Raw genomic sequence first — 19,641 nt, forward strand, 5'->3', positions numbered from 1 at the left:
ATTTCTTGTCAATAAAAGAATGAACAGGATAATAGATTTGAGCATTAACTGCCAACAGAAGAATCGTTATTTTAAGTGTTTCAATTTTTAAAATATACACTCAGTGGCTACTTTATTAGGTACACCTGCTTGGTAATACCGATATCTAATCAACCAATCCAATTGTGGCAGCAACTCAATGTATAAAAAACATGCAAACGTAGTCAAGAGGTACAGTTGTTGTTCAAACCAAACATCAGAATGGGGAAAGAAGTGTGATCTAACTGACTTGCTGATGTCAGAAGGCCTTTGAATATCTCAGAAACTGCTGATCTCCTGGGATTTTCACACACAAGTCTTTAGAGTTTACAAAGAATGGTGCAAAAAACAAAAAAAATCCAGTAAGCGGCAGTTCTGTGGGAGAAAACACCTTGTTAATGTGAGAATGTCCAGACTGGTTCAAGCTGACAAAATTGTGACAGTAACTCACATAACCCCACGTTACAACAGTGGTGGTATCTCTGCACACACATGTCGAACCTTGATGTGGATGGGCTACAGCAGCAGAAGACCACAAACATACAGCTGGTGGCCACTTTAGCAGGTACAGGAGGTACCAAATAAACTGGCCACTGAATGTACGTTTTTAAACATCTTATTCCACTCCACAGAAAATTTCCTTGCAGAGACTCTAACATCAATGCTTATGCTGTGCCACATTTTCAATGAAAGTAAGTTTAAAATACTACCAGAAAGTGAAAAATCTGGTCTCGTGTAAATTCATCCTAACTGCAGAAACATGGCCAATTACTTTTTCTATCCATCTCCACAAAGGTGAGACACTGTATCTTTGTCAATTTTGATTGAATGGCTACAATATCTTCTCTCATCCATGTCTGACAAGTTTTGTTAAGCATAATCAATTAGAAATCTATGCAGTTATTGTTCTCAGAGTGGTATTAATGATAAAATATGCCATTCCAATAATGTATTGTTTAGAATTAGTACTTAGAATGCATTAGTTCTTGAGAATTGAATCACATTAGAATCAGAATCAGGATTATTATCACTGAGATAAGCTGTGAAATTTGTTGTTTTGTATCACATAAAAATTAGTATAAGACAATATTCTACTATATTTCCACTATTATTACAATAAGAATATTTAAAATAAATGAATCGTGTGATAAGAGAAAAACAGTGAGGTTATGTTCATGGACAATTCAGAAATCTGAGAGTAGAGGGGAAGAAGCAGTTCCTAAAATGTTGTGCGGGCAGCTTCAGGCTCCTGTACCTCCTCCTTGATGCTAGTAATGAGAAGAGGGCATGCCCTGGATTGTGAGAGTCCTTAATGATGGATGTTATTTTTTGAGACATCACCTTTTGGAGATGTCCTCGATGGTGGGGAAGATTGTGCCCATGATAGAGCTGACTGAGTTTACAACCATCTGCAGCTTTTTCCAATCTTGTGCATTAGTGCCTCCACACCGGACAGTGACAAAACCAGTCAGAATGCTCTCCATAATACATCAGTAGAAATTTGAAATAGTCTTTGATGACATACCAAATCGCCTTAAACTCTTCATGAAATGTACATCCAGTGAGCAGCAGTTCTGTGAATGAAAATACCTTGTTAATGAGAGAGGTCAGAGGTGAATGGTCAGACTGGTTCAAGCTGACAGGAAGGGGACAGTAACTCATATAACCATGAGTTACAGCAGTAGTGTGAAGAAGAGCATCTCTGAAAGCACAACACGTTGAATCTTGAAGTGGATGGGCAACAGCAGCAGAAGACCATGAACATACACTGAATGGCCATGTTATTAAGTACAAGAGGTACCTAATAAAGTGGCCACTGAGTGTATGCTGAAGTATCACACATCAAAGTTGCTGGTGAACGCAGCAGGCCAGGCAGCATCTCTAGGAAGAGGTACAGTCGATGTTTCAGGCCGAGACCCTTCGTCAGGACTAACTGAAGGAAGAGTTAGTAAGAGATTTGAAAGTAGGAGGGGGAGAGGGAGATCCAAAATGATAGGAGAAGACAGGAGGGGGAGGGATGGAGCCAAGAGCTGGACAGATGATTGGCAAAAGGGATATGAGAGGATCATGGGACAGGTAATTTATAATAAATAGAACAGTCAATGTAACATAGAAGTACACTCAAATCAGCGCGAGTTAATCAGTCTGATGGCCTGGTGGAAGAAGCTGATCTAGAGCCTGTTAGTCCTGGCTTTTATGCTGTGGTACCATTTCCCAGCTGGTGGCAGCTGGAACAGATTGTGGTTGGGGTGACTTGGGTCCCCAATGATCCTACAAGCCCCTTTTACACACCTGTCTTTGTAAATGTCCTGAATCATGGGAAATTCACAACTACAGATGCGCTGGGCTGTCTGCACCACTTTCTGCAGAATCCTGCGATTAAGGAAGGTAGAGTTCCCATACCAGGCAGTGATGCAGCCAATCAGGATGCTCTCAATTGTGCCTCTGTTGCAAGTTCTTAGGATTTGGGGGCCCATACCAAACTTCCTCAACCGTCTGAGGTGAAAGAGGTGCTGTTGTGCCTTTTTCACCACACTGCTGATGTATACAGACCATGTGAGGTGTTCAGTCATACGGATGCTGGGAACTTGAAGCTGTTTATCCTCTCACCCTCAGATTCATTGATGTCAATAGGGGTTAGCCCGTCTCCATTCCTCCTGTAATCCACAACCAGCTCCTTTGTTTTTGCGACATTGAGGGAGAGATTGTTTTCTTGACACCACTGTGTCAGAGAGATGACTTCTTCCTGGTAGGCCACTTTGTTATTGTTTGAGATTAGGTCAATAAAGGGCAGGAGAGGAAAGAATCTGATAGGAGAGCAAACTGGACCATAGAAGAAAGAGAACCATAGGTGGGGACACATGGGGAGGTGATAGGCAGGTGAGAAGAGGCAAGAGGCCAGGGTGGGGAATAGAAGAAGAGGGGAGGGGGAGGGAATTTTTTTTACTGGATGGAGAAAACAATATTCATGCCATCATACTGGAAGCTACTCAGACAGAATACAAAGTGTTGCACCTGCACCCTGGGGGTGGCCTCATCTTGACAGAAGAATGAGAATGGTGGATGGAGTGGAGGTGCTCAATGAAGCAGTCCCCCAATTTACGATGGATCTCACCAATGTAGAGGAGGCCATAATGGAGCACTGGACATGAAAGATGACCCCAGCAGATACGCAGGTGAAGTGTTGCCTCACGTGGAAGGAATGTTTGGGTCCCTGAATGGTGGTGAGGGAGGAGGTGAATGGGCATGTGTAGAACTTTGGCCATTTGCTGGGAGAAGTGCTGAGAAGGATATTAGTTGGACGTGGAGATTCATTGCAAGATAGGTAATGACGAGAGCAATTCTATCACTGCTAATGCAATGGGAAGATATTGTGAACATGGATGTTTGGGATATGAAAGAGATCTGAGTCAGGGCAGCATCTATGCTGGAGGACATTCTTTGAAGAAGGAGGACATCTTTGAGGTTCTAAAAAAGAAAGCTTCTTCCAGGGGCAGATGCAACAGAGACAAAGGTACTGAGAAACGGGGATAGCATTTTTACAGGAGATGGGATCGGAAGAGGAATAGTCAGGATAACTGGAATCCCTTGGTTTGTCTCCAGAGATGGAGACAGTGAAATTGAGAAAGGGGAGGGAGGTGTCAGAAATGGACCAAGCGAATTTAAAGGGAAAGTGGAAAATAGAGGCAAACTTGTTGAAATTGATGAGCTCAGCATGGGTTCATGAAGCAGCGCCAATGCAGTTGTCAATGTAGCATTTAGGTGTCTTGCCCTTCTTTTCTAGTCCTACGGAAGGTGGCAAAAACAGTGACAATTTATTCACTTCCATAGATACCGCCTGACCTGCTGAGTTGCTCCATCTTTTTGTGTGTGTTGCTCTGGGTTTCCAGCATCTGCAGAATCTCTTATGTTTATGGTATGTTGATGTACATATTTTTTCATATCCGGTAAACATTTTTGTTTAATTCTGACAGCGGTACTTTATTTCAGTTTCTGAAAGTAGGCCTGAAATTACACAGTAACTACATACATTTAAAAAATACTAAGAGCACTGTCTGAAGGAATTCTTTCCACAGTTAAAATGACTGTGTAGCTCATGAATCTTATAGGTATGAACATTACCCAGTGGAAAATAACTCACATATCAAATTGAGGTGGACAGTTCTTGTGCCATAGAAACAATAATCCTTTACCATATTAAGACTTAGATACTGGACTGTGGTTATTTTGCTGTGACATCTAAGAAGAATAATTCTTTAATTAAAAGGCAGTGAATACCCCTTATCCAAAATTCCAATATCCAAAAACTTCTGAAGTCCAAATTTTTTTGAGCACTGTCATGACTTTACAAATGCAAAATTCCACAAGATGTTGGGAAGGTTCCCAGGAAAGGCATAGGCCTCTACACACCACAGACAGCTCTGAGAAGTTATTTCACAGATGTAATGAAAAATGGAAAGACAATGCGTAAAGCGAAAAATAAAGATCTCGATCGTGTGTTGAAAGAGTGGATTTGTCAGTGTCGGAGTAAACATATGGCAGTTAATGGTAAGCTGATCATGAAACAAGCAAAGATCTATCACAACAAACTGAAGGTTGAAGGTAATTATAAATATTTTGCAGGCTGGTTGCAGAAATTTAAAGACAGCATTAATTTTTATGTGTCTGCTGATCATAATGCAGCAGCAAAATTCATTGACAAGTTCAAGTTTAAGATTGTTGCTGATGAAAATCTAACACATCAGTACATACGTGTGATGAACATGAGTAAGACAAAGACTGCTTACTGGTAGCACATAAATTCAGAGTTGGAAATGATGCTGATCCCAAGCTCTTATATATTCCAAAATCTGAACATATCTGAGACAATTCCGGCCCCAAACTTTTCGGATAAGTGGTATGCAACCTGTATATCCAAAAATTATTCTTTCCCAATCTACTACTACTACTACTACTACTACGTCGACTCAGGCCTAGGGGGCCGGCGTCGGGCATGATGACGGGTTCTCCATTTCTCCCTCTCCCTCATCAGTGTGTTCAGTCCATCTACATTAGCCGTGCCACTGTCTTCTAGGAGTGTGTTGACCATAGTCTTGGGAGGGCGCCCAGGGTACATCATCCCCTGCTTGGGCTCCCATATGATGACTAGGCTGGCAGATAGTTCGGGGTGGCGTAAACAGTACCCCACTAGTTGCAGTCTTCTTGCCTTGATTTTAGTGGAGAGCATCGGTAGGTTGTTATAGAGTTCAATATTCCAATCTAGTATATGTTAAATTTCTGATTTTCTATTTATTCTTCAAGATATTTTTATTTTTCAGTGGTATTTTCCCCTCTACAGTGAACTTGGTTCTCATTAACAATGAAGAATCCCTACTTGGGAGATCTCTACAAGATAGTGTGAGATTTCTACAAGATATTCACCAGATTAATTCCTGGGATGGCAGGACTTTCATATGATGAAAGACTGGATGAACTAGGCTTATACTCATTGGAATTTAGAAGATTGAGGGGGGATCTGATTGAAACGTATAAAATCCTAAAGGGATTGGACAGGCTAGATGCAGGAAGATTGTTCCCGATGTTGGGGAAGTCCAGAACGAGGGGCCACAGATTGAGGATAAAGGGGAAGCCTTTTAGGACTGAGATTAGGAAAAACTTCTTCACACAGGGAGTGGTGAATCTGTGGAATTCTCTGCCACAGGAAACAGCTGAGGCCAGTTCATTGGCTATATTTAAGAGGGAGTTAGATATGGCCCTTGTGGCTAAAGGGATCAGGGGGTATGGAGGGAAGGCTGGTGCAGGGTTCCGAGTTGGATGATCAGCCATGATCATACTGAATGGCGGTGCAGGCTCGAAGGGCCTAATGGCCTACTCCTGCACCTATTTTCTATGTTTCTATGTTTGGAGAACTGCTCGAACAGAGAAAAATCATCAGGCTACACAAAAGCAAACACGAGAAAATCTGCAGATGCTGGAAATTCAAGCAACACACACAAAATGCTGGTAGAACACAGCAGGTCAGGCAGCATCTATAGGAAGAGGTACAGTTGACATTTCGGGCCGAGACCCTTCGTCAAGACTAACTGAAAGAAGAGATAGTAAGAGATTTGAAAGAGGCAGGGGGAGGGGGAGATCCAAAATGATAGGAGAAGACAGGTGGGGGAGGGATGAAACTAAGAGCTGGGAATCTGATTGGCTAAAGCGAAACAAAGCTGGAGACACGGGAGAAAGAAAGGGGGAGGGGAGCACTAGGGGCAGATAGAGAGCAGGCAAGGAGTTATTGTGAGAGGGAAAGAGGGGGGAATAATAAACGAATAAATAAATAAAATAGGGGATGGGGTAAGAAGGGGAGGACGGACATTAGCAGAAGTTAGAGTAATCAATGTTCATACCATCAGGTTGAAGGCTACCCAGACGGAATATAAGGTGTTGTTCCTCCAACCGGAGCGTGGCTTCATCTTGACAGTAGAGGAGGCCATAGAATGACATATCAGAATGGGAATGGGACGTGGAATTAAAATGTGTGGCCACTGGGAGATCCTGCTTCCTCTGGCAGACAGAGTGTAGGTGTTCAGCGAACGGTCTCCCAGTTTGTGTCGGGTCTCACCAATATGCAGAAGGCCACACCAGGAGCACTGGACACAGTATATCACCTCAGCCGTCTCACAGGTGAAGTGTCGCCTCACCTGGAAGGACTGTCTGGGGGCCCTGAATAGTGGTGAGGGAGGAAGTGTAAAGGCATGTGTAGCACTTGTTCTGCTTACAAGGATAAGTGCTAGGAGGGAGATTGGTGGGAAGGGATGGGGGGGGGATGAATGGACAAGGGAGTCGTGTAGGGAGCGATCCCTGTGGAAAGCAGAAAGTGGGGGGGGGAGGGAAAGATGTGCTTGGGGGTGGGATCCCATTGGAGGTGGTGCAAGTGACGGAGAATTGTATGTTGGACCCGGAGGCTGGTGGGGTGGTAGGTGAGGACAAGGGGAACCCTATCCCTAGTGGGGTGGTGGGAGGATGGGGTGAGAGCAGATGTGCGTGAAATGGGAGAGATGTGTTTGAGGGCAGAGTTGATGGTGGAGGAAGGGAAGCCCCTTTCTTTAAAGAAGGAAGACATCTCCTTTGTCCTGGAATGAGGCTACACAAAAGATTTTGAAGCATTCTGTCTGAACATTAAGCAGTACAGTATATGGCTGGTAGTATAAAATATACTTTATATCCATAGCCTTAAAATTTCAATATGCTGTAAGAGTACTGGGAAAAAAGGACTGTCTTTTCTATAACTTAATGTATAAAGGAATATCAGGTTTGATTTTATGAAAATCACAAAATGAATCATGAAAAGCTGGTTTATTCCTTGATCTGGCTGAGTTAACTGTGCTCCAGTCGGATGCTATAATTATCCTGGACTATAGAAAAGAAATAATATCATATAGCAATTCTCTTCACAATCACTTGCCAGTGATTCATACTGTAATATGTTCATCTGTAAGGCTAAGCTGCAATAGATAGTTGCAAAACATAAGCAGATAGCTTGGTATCATGTTTTAAACAGAACATAAGGTAACAGTCTGTCTTCATTTGCCTCTCCTTTTAAAAAACAAACCTTTTCCATTTATTCTTGCTCGCCATCCTACTCAGCACCCACTCCACCAAACAACTCCTTAAGAGCATAAGGGAGAGGGTCTCAGCTCCTTGAGCCTGGTACACTATGCCTTGCGATCAAGGATGATTCAGTCTTTTTCACACACTCTCCCAGATCTCTCAATTCCCTGATAGCTTAAATGCCTGTCAATATCCACTATGAATATAAAGGTATTCAGTAATTCCATCAGTACAGCTCTCAGGGGTAGATAATTCCAACATTTAAAACTCTCTAGGAAAGAATTTCACCTTCTATTTATATTACCTCATATTTCCTTTTGACATAGAAGGCAGCCATTTGGTTCATAAAGTTTCAGAACAATTTTATGAATTCTATTCTTCCACCTATTTTCTTAGAATTTGTCTCCCATGCTCATTCGTTTTAGCCTTATTTTTATATTACCCATGCACACCATTAGTAATTTACCTATCAACTGAAATTCCTCCTCAGCTCTATCTGAAACAGACAGCTCTTTATTCTTAAACTAAGCCTGCTCTAGTTCTAGCCACCTTCACCAGAGACATCTTCTTCTCAATATTTACCTTGTCAATCCCCTTAGAATCTTGTGTAGTCCATTGATGTCACCTCTTGTGCTTGTATAGTCTACTCTGCTCAAATTCTTTCTTCATATAACGACCCCTTTATCAACACCTTTGCACAACCTCCAGTGTAAAACATCATCACAAAACTGGACATAGCACTCTGTTAGTAGTGACACCACTGTAAAGTTGCTTTAAAACTTTCTTATTTTTGTACTGCGTGCCCCTTGTCAAGGTCAAAATTTTATTAGTTTTTGTAATTATTTGTTGTACCTGCAGGCTGGGTTTTTGTGTTTCATGTTAGGATCTTCAAATCTGTTGCATTCGAATATTTTGTTTTGTTGCTCTATCGAAACAGCAATTTGCTTCTTCATTATTCCTTCCAGGAAGGTTAACCACACATTTTTCTGCACCATACTCCATCTGACAACTTCTTATTCACCTATCTGTATTCCTTTGCTGGCCCCTTGTGCCCTCCCTATAACTTACTTATTATATAATTAGCAAATTTGCCAAGTCCCTTCATCCATTAATATATATTGTTGAGGTCCCAGTACTGATCTGTGTGGCAATCTGTTACTTACTGAATTACAATCCAAAAAATTATCCCTTATTTAGAACGCAAACAACAGGAATTCTGCAGATGCTGGAAATTAAAGCAACATACATCAAAGTTGCTGGTGAACGCAGCAGGCCAAGCAGCATCTATAGGAAGAGGTGCAGTCGATGGTTTAGTTAGTCCTGACGAAGGGTCTCAGCCTGAAACGTCGACTGCACCTCTTCCTATAGATGCTGCTTGGCCTGCTGCGTTCACCAGCAACTTTGATGTATGTTCCCTTATTTAGAAGATCTGTTTCTCATCTTTTAGCTTCTATGTTAATGTATTACCCTGTGTATTGTTTTCATGAATGATAAATTTTAATGCCAAACCTTATCACTTTCTGGAAGTCCAAATACACTACATCTACCAGTTCTGCTCTGTCCATCTTAGTTGTTACATCCTCAAAGATCTATAGCAAATTTGTCAAATAGAGCTGAAGGAGAAAGTTGTACTAAACTCACACTTGGCTGGATGCCCATTTCGTCAAAGTACTCAAAGACTGCTAGAATTAAAAGGAGCTGTGGCCAAACATCTTTAGGACAGAACAATAGGAAAATAAAAACTGTAGAGAAAAAATTAGTTTTTTTAAATTTGTAACAGTTATTCAAACTTTAAAAGCATAAATTGTGACTCAAGATTTGTCTCAAAATTTCAGTAAGGCAAAACCTGATGTTAACTATCAGTCATTTTCACATTCACACAAAGCATCCATACATGAAATACTTTGTAAATCATCTGTTCAAATCAGGCATATTTTTGGTGCAAATGGAAATGACGAAAAGGCCTTGGTCTCAACTTTCAGAGGATCACAGACAGTTGTCAGCATAAAGCTAAGTTTATTTGTATAGAATTGCAACTTTTTTCGATAAAAAAACTATAATTACTGTACACTATTGATATACTTGTTGATCGTGATTATTTTAACTAGGTGTAAATTTATTTTGCAGATGTCTTTGAAAATTCTGATGGCTTTTATTAGTTCAATTTGGACACATACTTGACATTTAGCTGTCACCTACCACTGAAACGATAAACATGCTCAGACCAAAACTCCTGGTGCCAATGTTGAACAGGCATATTCTGGCTCATACAACTGCATGTTAAACAACCTCAAATCGTCCTCCAGTGGCGTCGTTGCTATTTCCCAACCATACTTGTGCCAAAATAACTTTAGAGCAATGTCTGTGCCAGCCTGCTCCTGGCGTGGAAGGCCAACCGGTAGGATAGATTTGGCGAACTCACTTCCTGAATTCTGATGACTTGTCGAGGTCATAAATAGTCTGTAAAATTACTTAGCTCGGCAGGACAAACTAATTTCATGAATTAAAAGACGAAGGAATTGCCAATTTATATTTGATCACACTTCATCTGAAAGGAAGCAGGGACTAATGACTCAACTTTCTGAAACCAAACGCTTTAGCCGCCCAACCAGAGGTTCGCAATCTCCTTTAAATATATTCTCGCAGTTACGGGATATATAAAGAACATCCAGTCAGCTCCTACCTGTTTAGTCTTCATTTTAGATTAAAAATTTGATGTATGCTTCTGCCTGCGTTCTCGAAATCGCTCCAAAGTGGGTCACAAAAAGCATTGGAACTTTCAGCGCCGCTGAGGCTCAAGACAAAACATAGTCAAGTCGCAACCCACTCGGCAAAGGAAAGGCCCGCTTCCTCTTCCAATTGGGTGAGAGGCATGTCTATCATTTCAGTCTGAATTGATCGTCACCATCTTTGAGAAGGGCAGACGCGGAAAATGTCAGACAGTCGGCTTGCTTAAAAACTGGCTCGTGCCGCACACACGAAAAAGAAACAACGCCTGGGACTGTTGTGACAGATGTCTGCTATCCACATGTATGTGAAAGCACACAGGCACACAACAAGATATATATGGCTTGATACAAAATATTGTTATTGTACATATCTGCTGCTTTGCATTCTTACTCTTCTCAGTTGTGCAGGAACATTAAAGTTTCTAATGACAATAGTTCTATTGTCTCATATTTAGCTCCACAAAGGTGCTATTTTGAGTATGTTTGAATTATGCTTGTGACTAATTAATGGGGGTAAACTGTAACATAGTTAGAATGACGCTGAACTTTGAAACATTTTTCATTTGGGAATAGAGTAATGTGTGTTGTAAATATCCTTTCCTTACTGAATTGACAGCCTGAATTTTTAAACCTATTTACTTAAGATTAAAGTTATTTGTTCTGTGAAACAACATTTAGATTTATTTTCTAGAACAACCTAAGAAACAGGAACAAAAAATCATATGACACTGGCACCTGCTGGGCTGTTCATAAATATATCTAATTTGAATTTGACTTTGTTCACTTTCTTCCTTGTTCCTTTTGACACACTTCCAGTTTGAAAATCTATCACAGTCTCTGTAACGTTCTTAGAGCATGCCAAAGATCTAAACCTCTTTAAGAAAAGGAGTTCTTTCGCATCCATTTTATTCCGAAAATATCGGTCACTGCCAGGTTTCAGCATCCATTTTTGAATGTTGCAGTCTTACGTGGCTCGGAAAGCGCTTTAATTTTGCAAGATCTAATGAGCGTTAAAAGCAGCTTGCTCAATGTACTCTTATAAAACTGTCAGTTTGAGCCTTCAAGCTATAAGAACATTCTCTAACATTTATAATGCCTTTTGTCATTCATCTATTTTAGGTATATGAACACATAATGCGAAAAGCATTATCAGGGACGCATCTCACCCTAACCATAGACTTTTTACTCTCCTCCCATCCGGTAGGCGCTACAGGAGCCTCCGCTCCCACACCAGCAGGCATAGGAAGAGCTTCTTCCCTGAGGCTGTGACACTGCTGAACCTCACATCACAGCGCTAAGCAGTATTGCATCCGTATTGTACTGTCTCAGTACTTTTATATTTGTGCGCTGTAGCAGTTTTTTTATTCGCAGTTATTTTGTAAATAACACTATTATTTGCATTTCTGGTCAGATGCGAAATGCATTTCATTGGCTTTGTATCTGTACTCGGCACAATGACAATAAAGTTGAATTTAATCTAATAATTGGTGGTTATTAACAACAGGAATTCTGCAGATGCTGGAAATTCAAGCAACACACATCAAAGTTGCTGGTGAACGCAGAAAGCCAGGCAGCATCTCAAGGAAGAGGTACAGTCGATGTTTCAGGCCGAGACCCTTTGTCAGGACTGACTGAAGGAAGAGTTAGTAAGAGATTTGAAAGTGGGAGGGGGAGGGAAGATCCAAAATGATAGGAGAAGACAGGAGGGGGAGGGATGGAGCCAAGAGCTGGACAGGTGATTGGCAAAGGGGATATGAGAGGATCATGAGACAGGAGGTCCGGGGAGAAAGACGGGGGGGGGGGGTGGGATCCCAGAGGATGGGCAAGGGGTATAGTCAGAGGGACAGAGGGAGAAAAAGGAGAGAGAGAGAGAGAAAGAATGTGTGTATAAAAATAAATAACGGATGGGGTACGAGGGGGAGGTGGGGCATTAGCAGAAGTTAGAGAAGTCGATGTTCATGCCATCAGGTTGGAGGCTACCCAGACGGAATATAAGGTGTTGTTCCTCCAACCTGAGTGTGGCTTCATCTTTACAGTAGAGGAGGCCGTGGATAGACATGTCAGAATGGGTACAGTAGAGGAGGCCGTGGATCCTCTCGCTCCCTACGCAACTCCCTTGTCCATTCATCCCCCCCATCCCTCCCCACTGATCTCCCTCCTGGCACTTATCCTTGTAAGTGGCACAAGTGCTACACATGCCCTTACACTTCCTCCCTTACCACCATTCAGGGCCCCAGACAGTCCTTCCAGGTGAGGCGACACTTCACCTGTGAGTCGGCTGGGGTGATATATTGCGTCCGGTGCTCCTGATGTGGCCTTCTATATATTGGCGAGATCTGACGCAGACTGGGAGACCGCTTTGCTGAACATCTACGCTCTGTCCGCCAGAGAAAGCAGGATCTCCCAGTGGCCACACATTTTAATTCCACATCCCATTCCCATTCTGACATGTCTATCCACGGCCTCCTCTACTGTAAAGATGAAGCCACACTCAGGTTGGAGGAACAACACCTTATATTCCATCTGGGTAGCCTCCAACCTGATGGCATGAACATCAACTTCTCTAACTTCTGCTAATGCCCCACCTCCCCCTCGTACCCCATCTGTTATTTATTTTTATACACACATTCTTTCTCTCACTCTCCTTTTTCTCCCTCTGTCCCTCTGACTATACCCCTTGTCCATCCTCTGGGTTCCCCCCCCCTTGTCTTTCTCCCTTGGCCTCCTGTCCCATGATCCTCTCGTATCCCTTTTGCCAATCACCTGTCCAGTTCTTGGCTCCATCCCTTCCCCTCCCACTTTCAAATCTCTTACTAACTCTTCCTTCAGTTAGTCCTGACGAAGGGTCTCGGCCTGAAACGTCGACTGTACCTCTTCCTAGAGATGCTGCCTGGCCTGCTGCGTTCACCAGCAACTTTGATGTGTGTTAATTGGTGGCTACTATTGCCAGGACTACACCTCTCCCCATCTTCTAAAGGCTGCATTGATTCTATTGTTTTTAGTTTTTTTCAGTGCACCCCTCTGATGATTTTTAGCCATTTCAAAGGTTCAAATGTTCATTTATCATCAAAGTATGTATCCATACTTTTGTGAAATATTGAAACAGAATGCCCTTTCTGTGGGAAAACTGATTGTAAATCAGACACTAACAGATTAACTTCATGACAAAATATTGGAATATGAGCACTTCATCTAATCAATCAATAACTTTGATTCTAAATGAGCCTAAATGGATTTTTGAAAGGGAAGGGTTCAATTAGACTTGAACCTTCTCTGTGTTTGGCTGGATGCTAATCAGCATAACTAACTAAACTTAAAATGGATATAATCAAATTTCAATTAATGCAGATTTTGGGAGACCTGCAAAAAAGACTTAGACAACACTTGTTTATGCCTACATCCTGAGGATAATCTCTAAGCCACTTTTGATTTATTGACTGTGAGCCTCCACTGAAACGAATGATGATGAAAACTTGGAAAATGTGGACTTTCTCATAAAAGCAGATAGGCACTGCTCAGTAACGATATTATTCTGGGCCTCTTCATGGCACGGGATTATTAATTGTACAGAGGAAATTATTTAAGAATGTTCTTTGAAAAAGTTATCATCTCTGTTCATCCAAAGAAATCTATGGGCCATGATAATCCAAAATGGAAAAAAAGGGCATATGGAATGACCATTATAATCTCACGCCAATGTATCTGCAACAACAGGAACTCCACTGGAATTGTAGAAAGCGTGTACCATCTCCCAAACTCCTGTGTAACCTACCCCAGTATCCCTTGCCCACATTCTCTCCTCCATTGGTCATGGTCTTTTGGTTTCACATTGGCCTCATCAGCCACCTCAGATCCTTAAAATCTGCCTGCAGGATTTTGAACCGAAATTGTTGGTACTGTTGGATCTGGAGGTGTTTGATCCAGAGGTTCTTTGGAAGTTAAGAATAAGGCATTTGGTGGTTATGGCCATTTTATTAAGTGTTATCAGAGCAAAAAGTGAACAAAGAACGAAGAAGCCGTAGTTGTGTTAAGCTAAACACAGATCCATTGATAAGAAACAATCTATGAGACAGGTCCAGTGGTGTGACACAAGCTGTAGAGAAACATCTAGAAAAATAAAGGATGAGCTATACTACAATCATAGAAAATTCACTGAACAATTACACATAGATGATTATATAAAAATGTAAGAATGCATAAAGAAAGCTATATTACAAGAAAAATAACAACAACCAACATGAATAATAAAATCTGAATGTTCACTTGTTTACTGATCTCTTCAAACTTTGCACCATATATCATCTTTAGCAACACGGACAAAATGCTGGAGGAACTCAGCAGGTCAGACTACATCTATGGAAGAGTAAACAGTCGACGTTTTGGGCTGAGATCTGGGTCTCGGCCTGAAACATCGACTGTTTACTCTTTTCTATAGATGCTGCCTTACTGCTGAGTTCCTCCAGAACTTTGTGTGAGTCGTTTTGGACTTCCAGCATCTGCACGTTTTCTCTTGTTTGGAATATATTAAATGGGATTATTTCTGCACCCCTTTTAAACATTATTTTCTTTACTTTTCTCTTTTCCCTTTGAACCATGTAGCTGGTGTGCCTCTTCTTCCTTTTGCATTGGACTTTGAATGCTCCCTTTCCCCCTTGTGAGATCGAATGCCAGGCTTCCTAGGAGCCCGGGGGGGGGGTGCAGGAGTGGGGAAGAATCTTTTTTTTTGAATAACGCCTTGACATGCAAAGTCCTTGAATCCATTCCTTCTTGCAATTCTACTCCTGTGACTGAATTCAGAAAGTAGTATCTATCCATTATGGGAATTTGGCATCAAGGCATGCAAAATGATGTTTACCCAATGAGCCACCTTAGAGTAAACAGGGCCTCAGTGTTGGGCTAGGAAAGGACACTGACATTCCTCACTTACCCTTCCAGTGGATTTGGAAGAATTGGGAGACAACATTGTGGCATCTTTTCTGTGCATTTCAGTATGTACACTAAAACCATAATCTGACTACCTCAGGATTTTGGTGGTGAAGCACTAGCAGGTTTTCTGTTATTGCACAACCATTTTAATTCACATTTTTAAGATGTTATACAGTAGTATATATTTCCCCGTGAGCAATGTGAGTTTAAATGGAGAGGAAAGAAGTTACTGGAGACAGTTAGCTAGCCAAACAGTTTCTGTGGAAGGAAGAACAATTGACACTTTGAGTCCAGGGAACTTGGGAAATGGGTCCAGATGTGTTTGAAGTGTATGTGTATAAATAGGGCCCCAGAGAGCCAGATGATGAACCACTGGGGATTTTAAGCAATGCATAATAAATTATTGGAGTTTTATTGTAGTTCAAGCCAAGGAAGCATTTGGGAGGAGAGAGATCACTGCTGCCTGGTAAACCATGAACCTTGTTCCAGGTTTGGGGCCTTCATTTTTGAACTTTATTTCCCTCCATCATCTAAAGGCAAGGTTGTTGTTTGGCAATTTTGTTTGTAACACTTTCCAAAATTCACTTCTAACATTTGAGAAATGGAATATATACATGGCCTGATTTTCAGACCAAGATGTCAAAAAGTTGAACTTCTTAATACCAAGCTTTCATACTCCTATTCCTGAATGAGTAAACTGCAAAGACCCAGAAGGCTGCAAAGTCAACAGACAGAAGATGAAGAGTTGCCCCCAAGCCTCATTATTGTGAGCAGGAAAGCATAGACCAATAGGCGAGAACAAGGAAATCTGCAGATGCTAGAATTTCAAGCAACACACATAAAAGTTGCTGGTGAACGCAGCAGGCCCGAAACGTCGACTGTACCTCTTCCTAGAGATGCTGCCTGGCCTGCTGCGTTCACCAGCAACTTTTAGCAATAGGTGAGGGTTGAAGTGGGAGTGTGATGGAGAATTACAGTGTAAAGCAACAGGAAGCCCAGGGTGGCCTATGTGGACCCAGTCTGGGTACGTTGCTGAGCAGTCACTCAAATCCCCAAGGTTTTACCAAACCAGAGAGAACCCTTGCAGTTTAACAAACTTCTTTTGTCTCCTTCCAGTTCTCACTTAGTCTTCTATCTGAACCTTTAAACCGGCTACTCTTTCCAAAGAGGCGGCTGAGTTTCCAACATTTTCCGCTTTTGTTTCAGTCGCTGAGCGTGTCCAAGACACGGACTTAAATTATTCTAAAAATGGTTAGCAATTCGTTGCAATAAGTGTAAGAAAGAGGCGCTGAGGCAAGAGACCAAAGATCCTACAGAAGGGTGAGCCGACACTGACGGCAGCGACAGGAGTTCTCCTTCTGCCCACGCCTGAGCTACAGGGCCGAGTCCGTCTCCATGGCAACCCAAGCTCAGCGGCAGGCCGGATAATACCAAAGCAAGCATTCTTGGGGGTGGGCTCTACGCCCTTAGACAAGCATTCTGCAGAATTTATATACCCTGCACCGCAGAATTCAACAAGTGGTACTCACACTTCTGTACCGCGGTCACCGCTGTGAAGCCGGGCTGCGGCGATGGAATTGCAGCTTCGCTCTTAGCTGGGCCTGGCGTGGTCGGCTGGCGGCGGCCGGTAAAATGGCGACGGCGCCTCAGTCCTGGCAGTGCTCGGGGAGCTTAGCCTGCCTGGGCATTCCTCCTCACCCCCAGCGTTACCAGGCGCTGCTCGGTGAGTCGGAGCCGTTTCAGCTCGTGTTGAAGTCGTTGGAGGGGTTGCCATTCAGAGCGGTAAGCTTACGATATATAGACGGGAACAGTGAAATACTCACTCATAGTGGATGTACTAGCACACAAACGATAGGCTGAATAGTCCTCTGTGCGAGATGCAAACTCATCACTGGACTCGTGAATGCAGCAGCACGGATTTTTACAGACACAGACGAGTGACAGGAGGTGATTTAAGATGCTAGCCAGCACAATCCTGAACTGAAAACTGTTGTTCTAGAGTTGAGTTGGCTATCGTTTTTTTTAAAATCTCTGGGCTTTTGAGTTTTTTGGTAATCGATGTAATAGATTTAAAAAAAATTCCTGCTTTACAATTCGTCTTTTGCCAATTATATTTAAACAGGAGTTTTTGCGTAATTTGAAATTTTGGATATTGGATTTTGGTCTTCAGAAAATATATATTTCAGAAACAGGTTTATCATCAGTCGTGTCCTGAAATTTGTTAACTTAGCAGCAGTTGAATGCAATACGTAATAAAGAAGAGGAAGAAAAAATAATAAGTAAATCAATTACAGTATATGCATATTGAATATATTAAAACAGAAATTTTTTAAAAGTGAGGTAGTGTTCACGGGTTCAATGCCCACTTAGGAATTGGATGGCAGAGGGGAAGAAGTTGTTCCTGAATTGCTGAGTGTATGCCTTGGGCTTCTGTATTCCCTACCTGATGGTAACAGTGAGAAAAGGGCATGCCCTGGGTGCTGGGGGTCCTTAATAATGGACACTGCCTTTCTGAAACACTGCTCCTGGAAGGTGTCATGGGTACTTTGTAGGCTAGTACCCAAGATGGAACTGACTAAATTTACAACCCTCTGCTAATTCTTTCAGTCCTGTGCAGTAGCCCCCCCTCTATACCAGACAGTGATGCAGCCTGTCAGAATGCTCTCAGTGGTATATCTATAGAAGTTTTTGAGTGTATTTGTTGGTATATCAAATCTCTTCAAACTCCTATTGAAGTATAGATGCTGCCTTGCTTTCTTTATAACTGCTTCGATATGATGGGGCCAGGTTAGATCCTCAGAGATCTTGACACCCAGGAACTTGAAACTACTCACTTTCTCTACTTCTGATCCCTCTATGAGGATTGGTATGTGTTCCTTCGTCTTACCCTTCCAGAAGTCCACAATCAGCTCTTTCGTCTTACTGATGTTGAGTGCAAGGTTGTTGCTGTGACACCACTGCACTAGTTGGCATATCTCGCTCCAGTATGCCCTCTTGTTTGCATCTGAGATTCTACCAACAATGGTTGTATCATCAGCAAATTTATAGATGGTATTCGAGCTATGCCTAGCCACATGGTCATGGGTATAGAGAGAGTAGAGCAGTGGGCTAAGCACACATCGCAGAGGTGCACCAGTGTTGATCATCAGTGAGGAAGAAATGTTATCACCAATCCACACAGATTGTGATCTTCTGTTTAGGAAGTTGAATACAGGTTTCCCCCGCCATCCGAAGGCACAGCGTTCCTATGAAATGGTTCGTAAGCTGGAATGTCGAAAAGTAAAGAAGCAATTACCATTACTGTAATTTATATGGGAAAAATTTGTGAGTGTTTACAGACCCAAAAATAACCTACCAAGTCATGCCAAATAACACATAAAACCTAAAATTAGTCATAGTCATACTTTATTGATCCCGGGGGAAATTGGTTTTCGTTACAGTTGCACCATAAATAATAACTGGTAATAAAACCATAAATCATTAAATAGTAATATGTAAATTATTCCAGGAAATAAGTCCAGGACCAGCCTATTGACTCAGGGTGTCTGACCCTCCAAGGGAGGAGTTATAAAGTTTGATGGCCACAGGCAGGAATGACTTCCTGTGACGCTCTGTGTTGCATCTCGGTGGAATGAGTCTTTGGCTGAATGTACTCCTGTGCCCAACCAGTACATTATGTAGTGGATGGGAGACATTGTCCAAGATTGCATGCGACTTGGACAGCATCCTCTTTTCAGACACCACCGTGAGAGAGTCCAGTTCCATCCCCACAACATCACTGGCCTTACAAATGAGTTTGTTGATCCTGTTGGTGTCTGCTACCCTCAGCCTGCTGCCCCAGCACACAACAGCAAACATGATAGCACTGGCCACCACAGACTCGTAGAACATCCTCAGCATCGTCTGGCAGGTGATAAAGGACCTCAGTCTCCTCAGGAAATAGAGACGGCTGTGACCCTTCTTGTAGACAGCCTCAGTGTTCTTTGAGCAGTCCAGTTTATTGTCAATTCGTATCCCCAGGTATTTGTAATCCTCCACCATGTCCACACTGACCCCCTGGATGGAAACAGGGGTCACCGGTGCCTTAGCCCTCCTCAGGTCTACCACCAGCTCCTTAGTCTTTTTCACATTAAGCTGCAGATAATTCTGTTCACACCATGTGACAAAGTTTCCTACCGTAGCTCTGTACTCAGCTTCATCTCCCTTGCTGATGCATCCAACTATGGCAGAGTCATCAGAAAACTTCTGAAGATGACAAGACTCTGTGCAGTAGTTGAAGTCTTGAGCTGTAAATGGTGAAGAGAAAGGGAGACACGACAGTCCCCTGTGGAGCCCCAGTGCTGCTGATTACTCTGTTGGACACACAGTGTTG

The 19,641-nt window shown here is 42.3% G+C and overlaps 2 protein-coding genes across 4 annotated transcripts in view; one reads left to right on the forward strand and one right to left on the reverse strand.

Annotated features, from left to right (window-relative positions):
- Window positions 1-10,454, reverse strand: part of c25h1orf174 (chromosome 25 C1orf174 homolog) — a 41,020-nt gene extending 30,566 nt beyond the window's left edge. For both annotated transcript variants that reach the window (XM_063033054.1, XM_063033053.1), the window contains exon 1: window positions 10,298-10,454. In XM_063033054.1, coding sequence (XP_062889124.1) covers window positions 10,298-10,312 — 15 coding nt within the window. In that variant the 5' untranslated portion in view covers window positions 10,313-10,454. The remainder of the gene's footprint in view (window positions 1-10,297) is intronic.
- Window positions 10,455-16,222: 5,768 nt separating this feature from the next.
- The window catches only part of nphp4 (nephronophthisis 4), a 427,697-nt gene continuing 424,278 nt past the window's right edge, over window positions 16,223-19,641 (forward strand). For both annotated transcript variants that reach the window (XM_063033463.1, XM_063033464.1), the window contains exon 1: window positions 16,223-17,051. In XM_063033463.1, coding sequence (XP_062889533.1) covers window positions 16,902-17,051 — 150 coding nt within the window. In that variant the 5' untranslated portion in view covers window positions 16,223-16,901. The remainder of the gene's footprint in view (window positions 17,052-19,641) is intronic.

Source organism: Mobula hypostoma, chromosome 25 (genome assembly GCF_963921235.1).
Source record: "Mobula hypostoma chromosome 25, sMobHyp1.1, whole genome shotgun sequence".
In the NCBI taxonomy this organism is placed as follows: Eukaryota; Metazoa; Chordata; class Chondrichthyes; order Myliobatiformes; family Myliobatidae; genus Mobula; species Mobula hypostoma.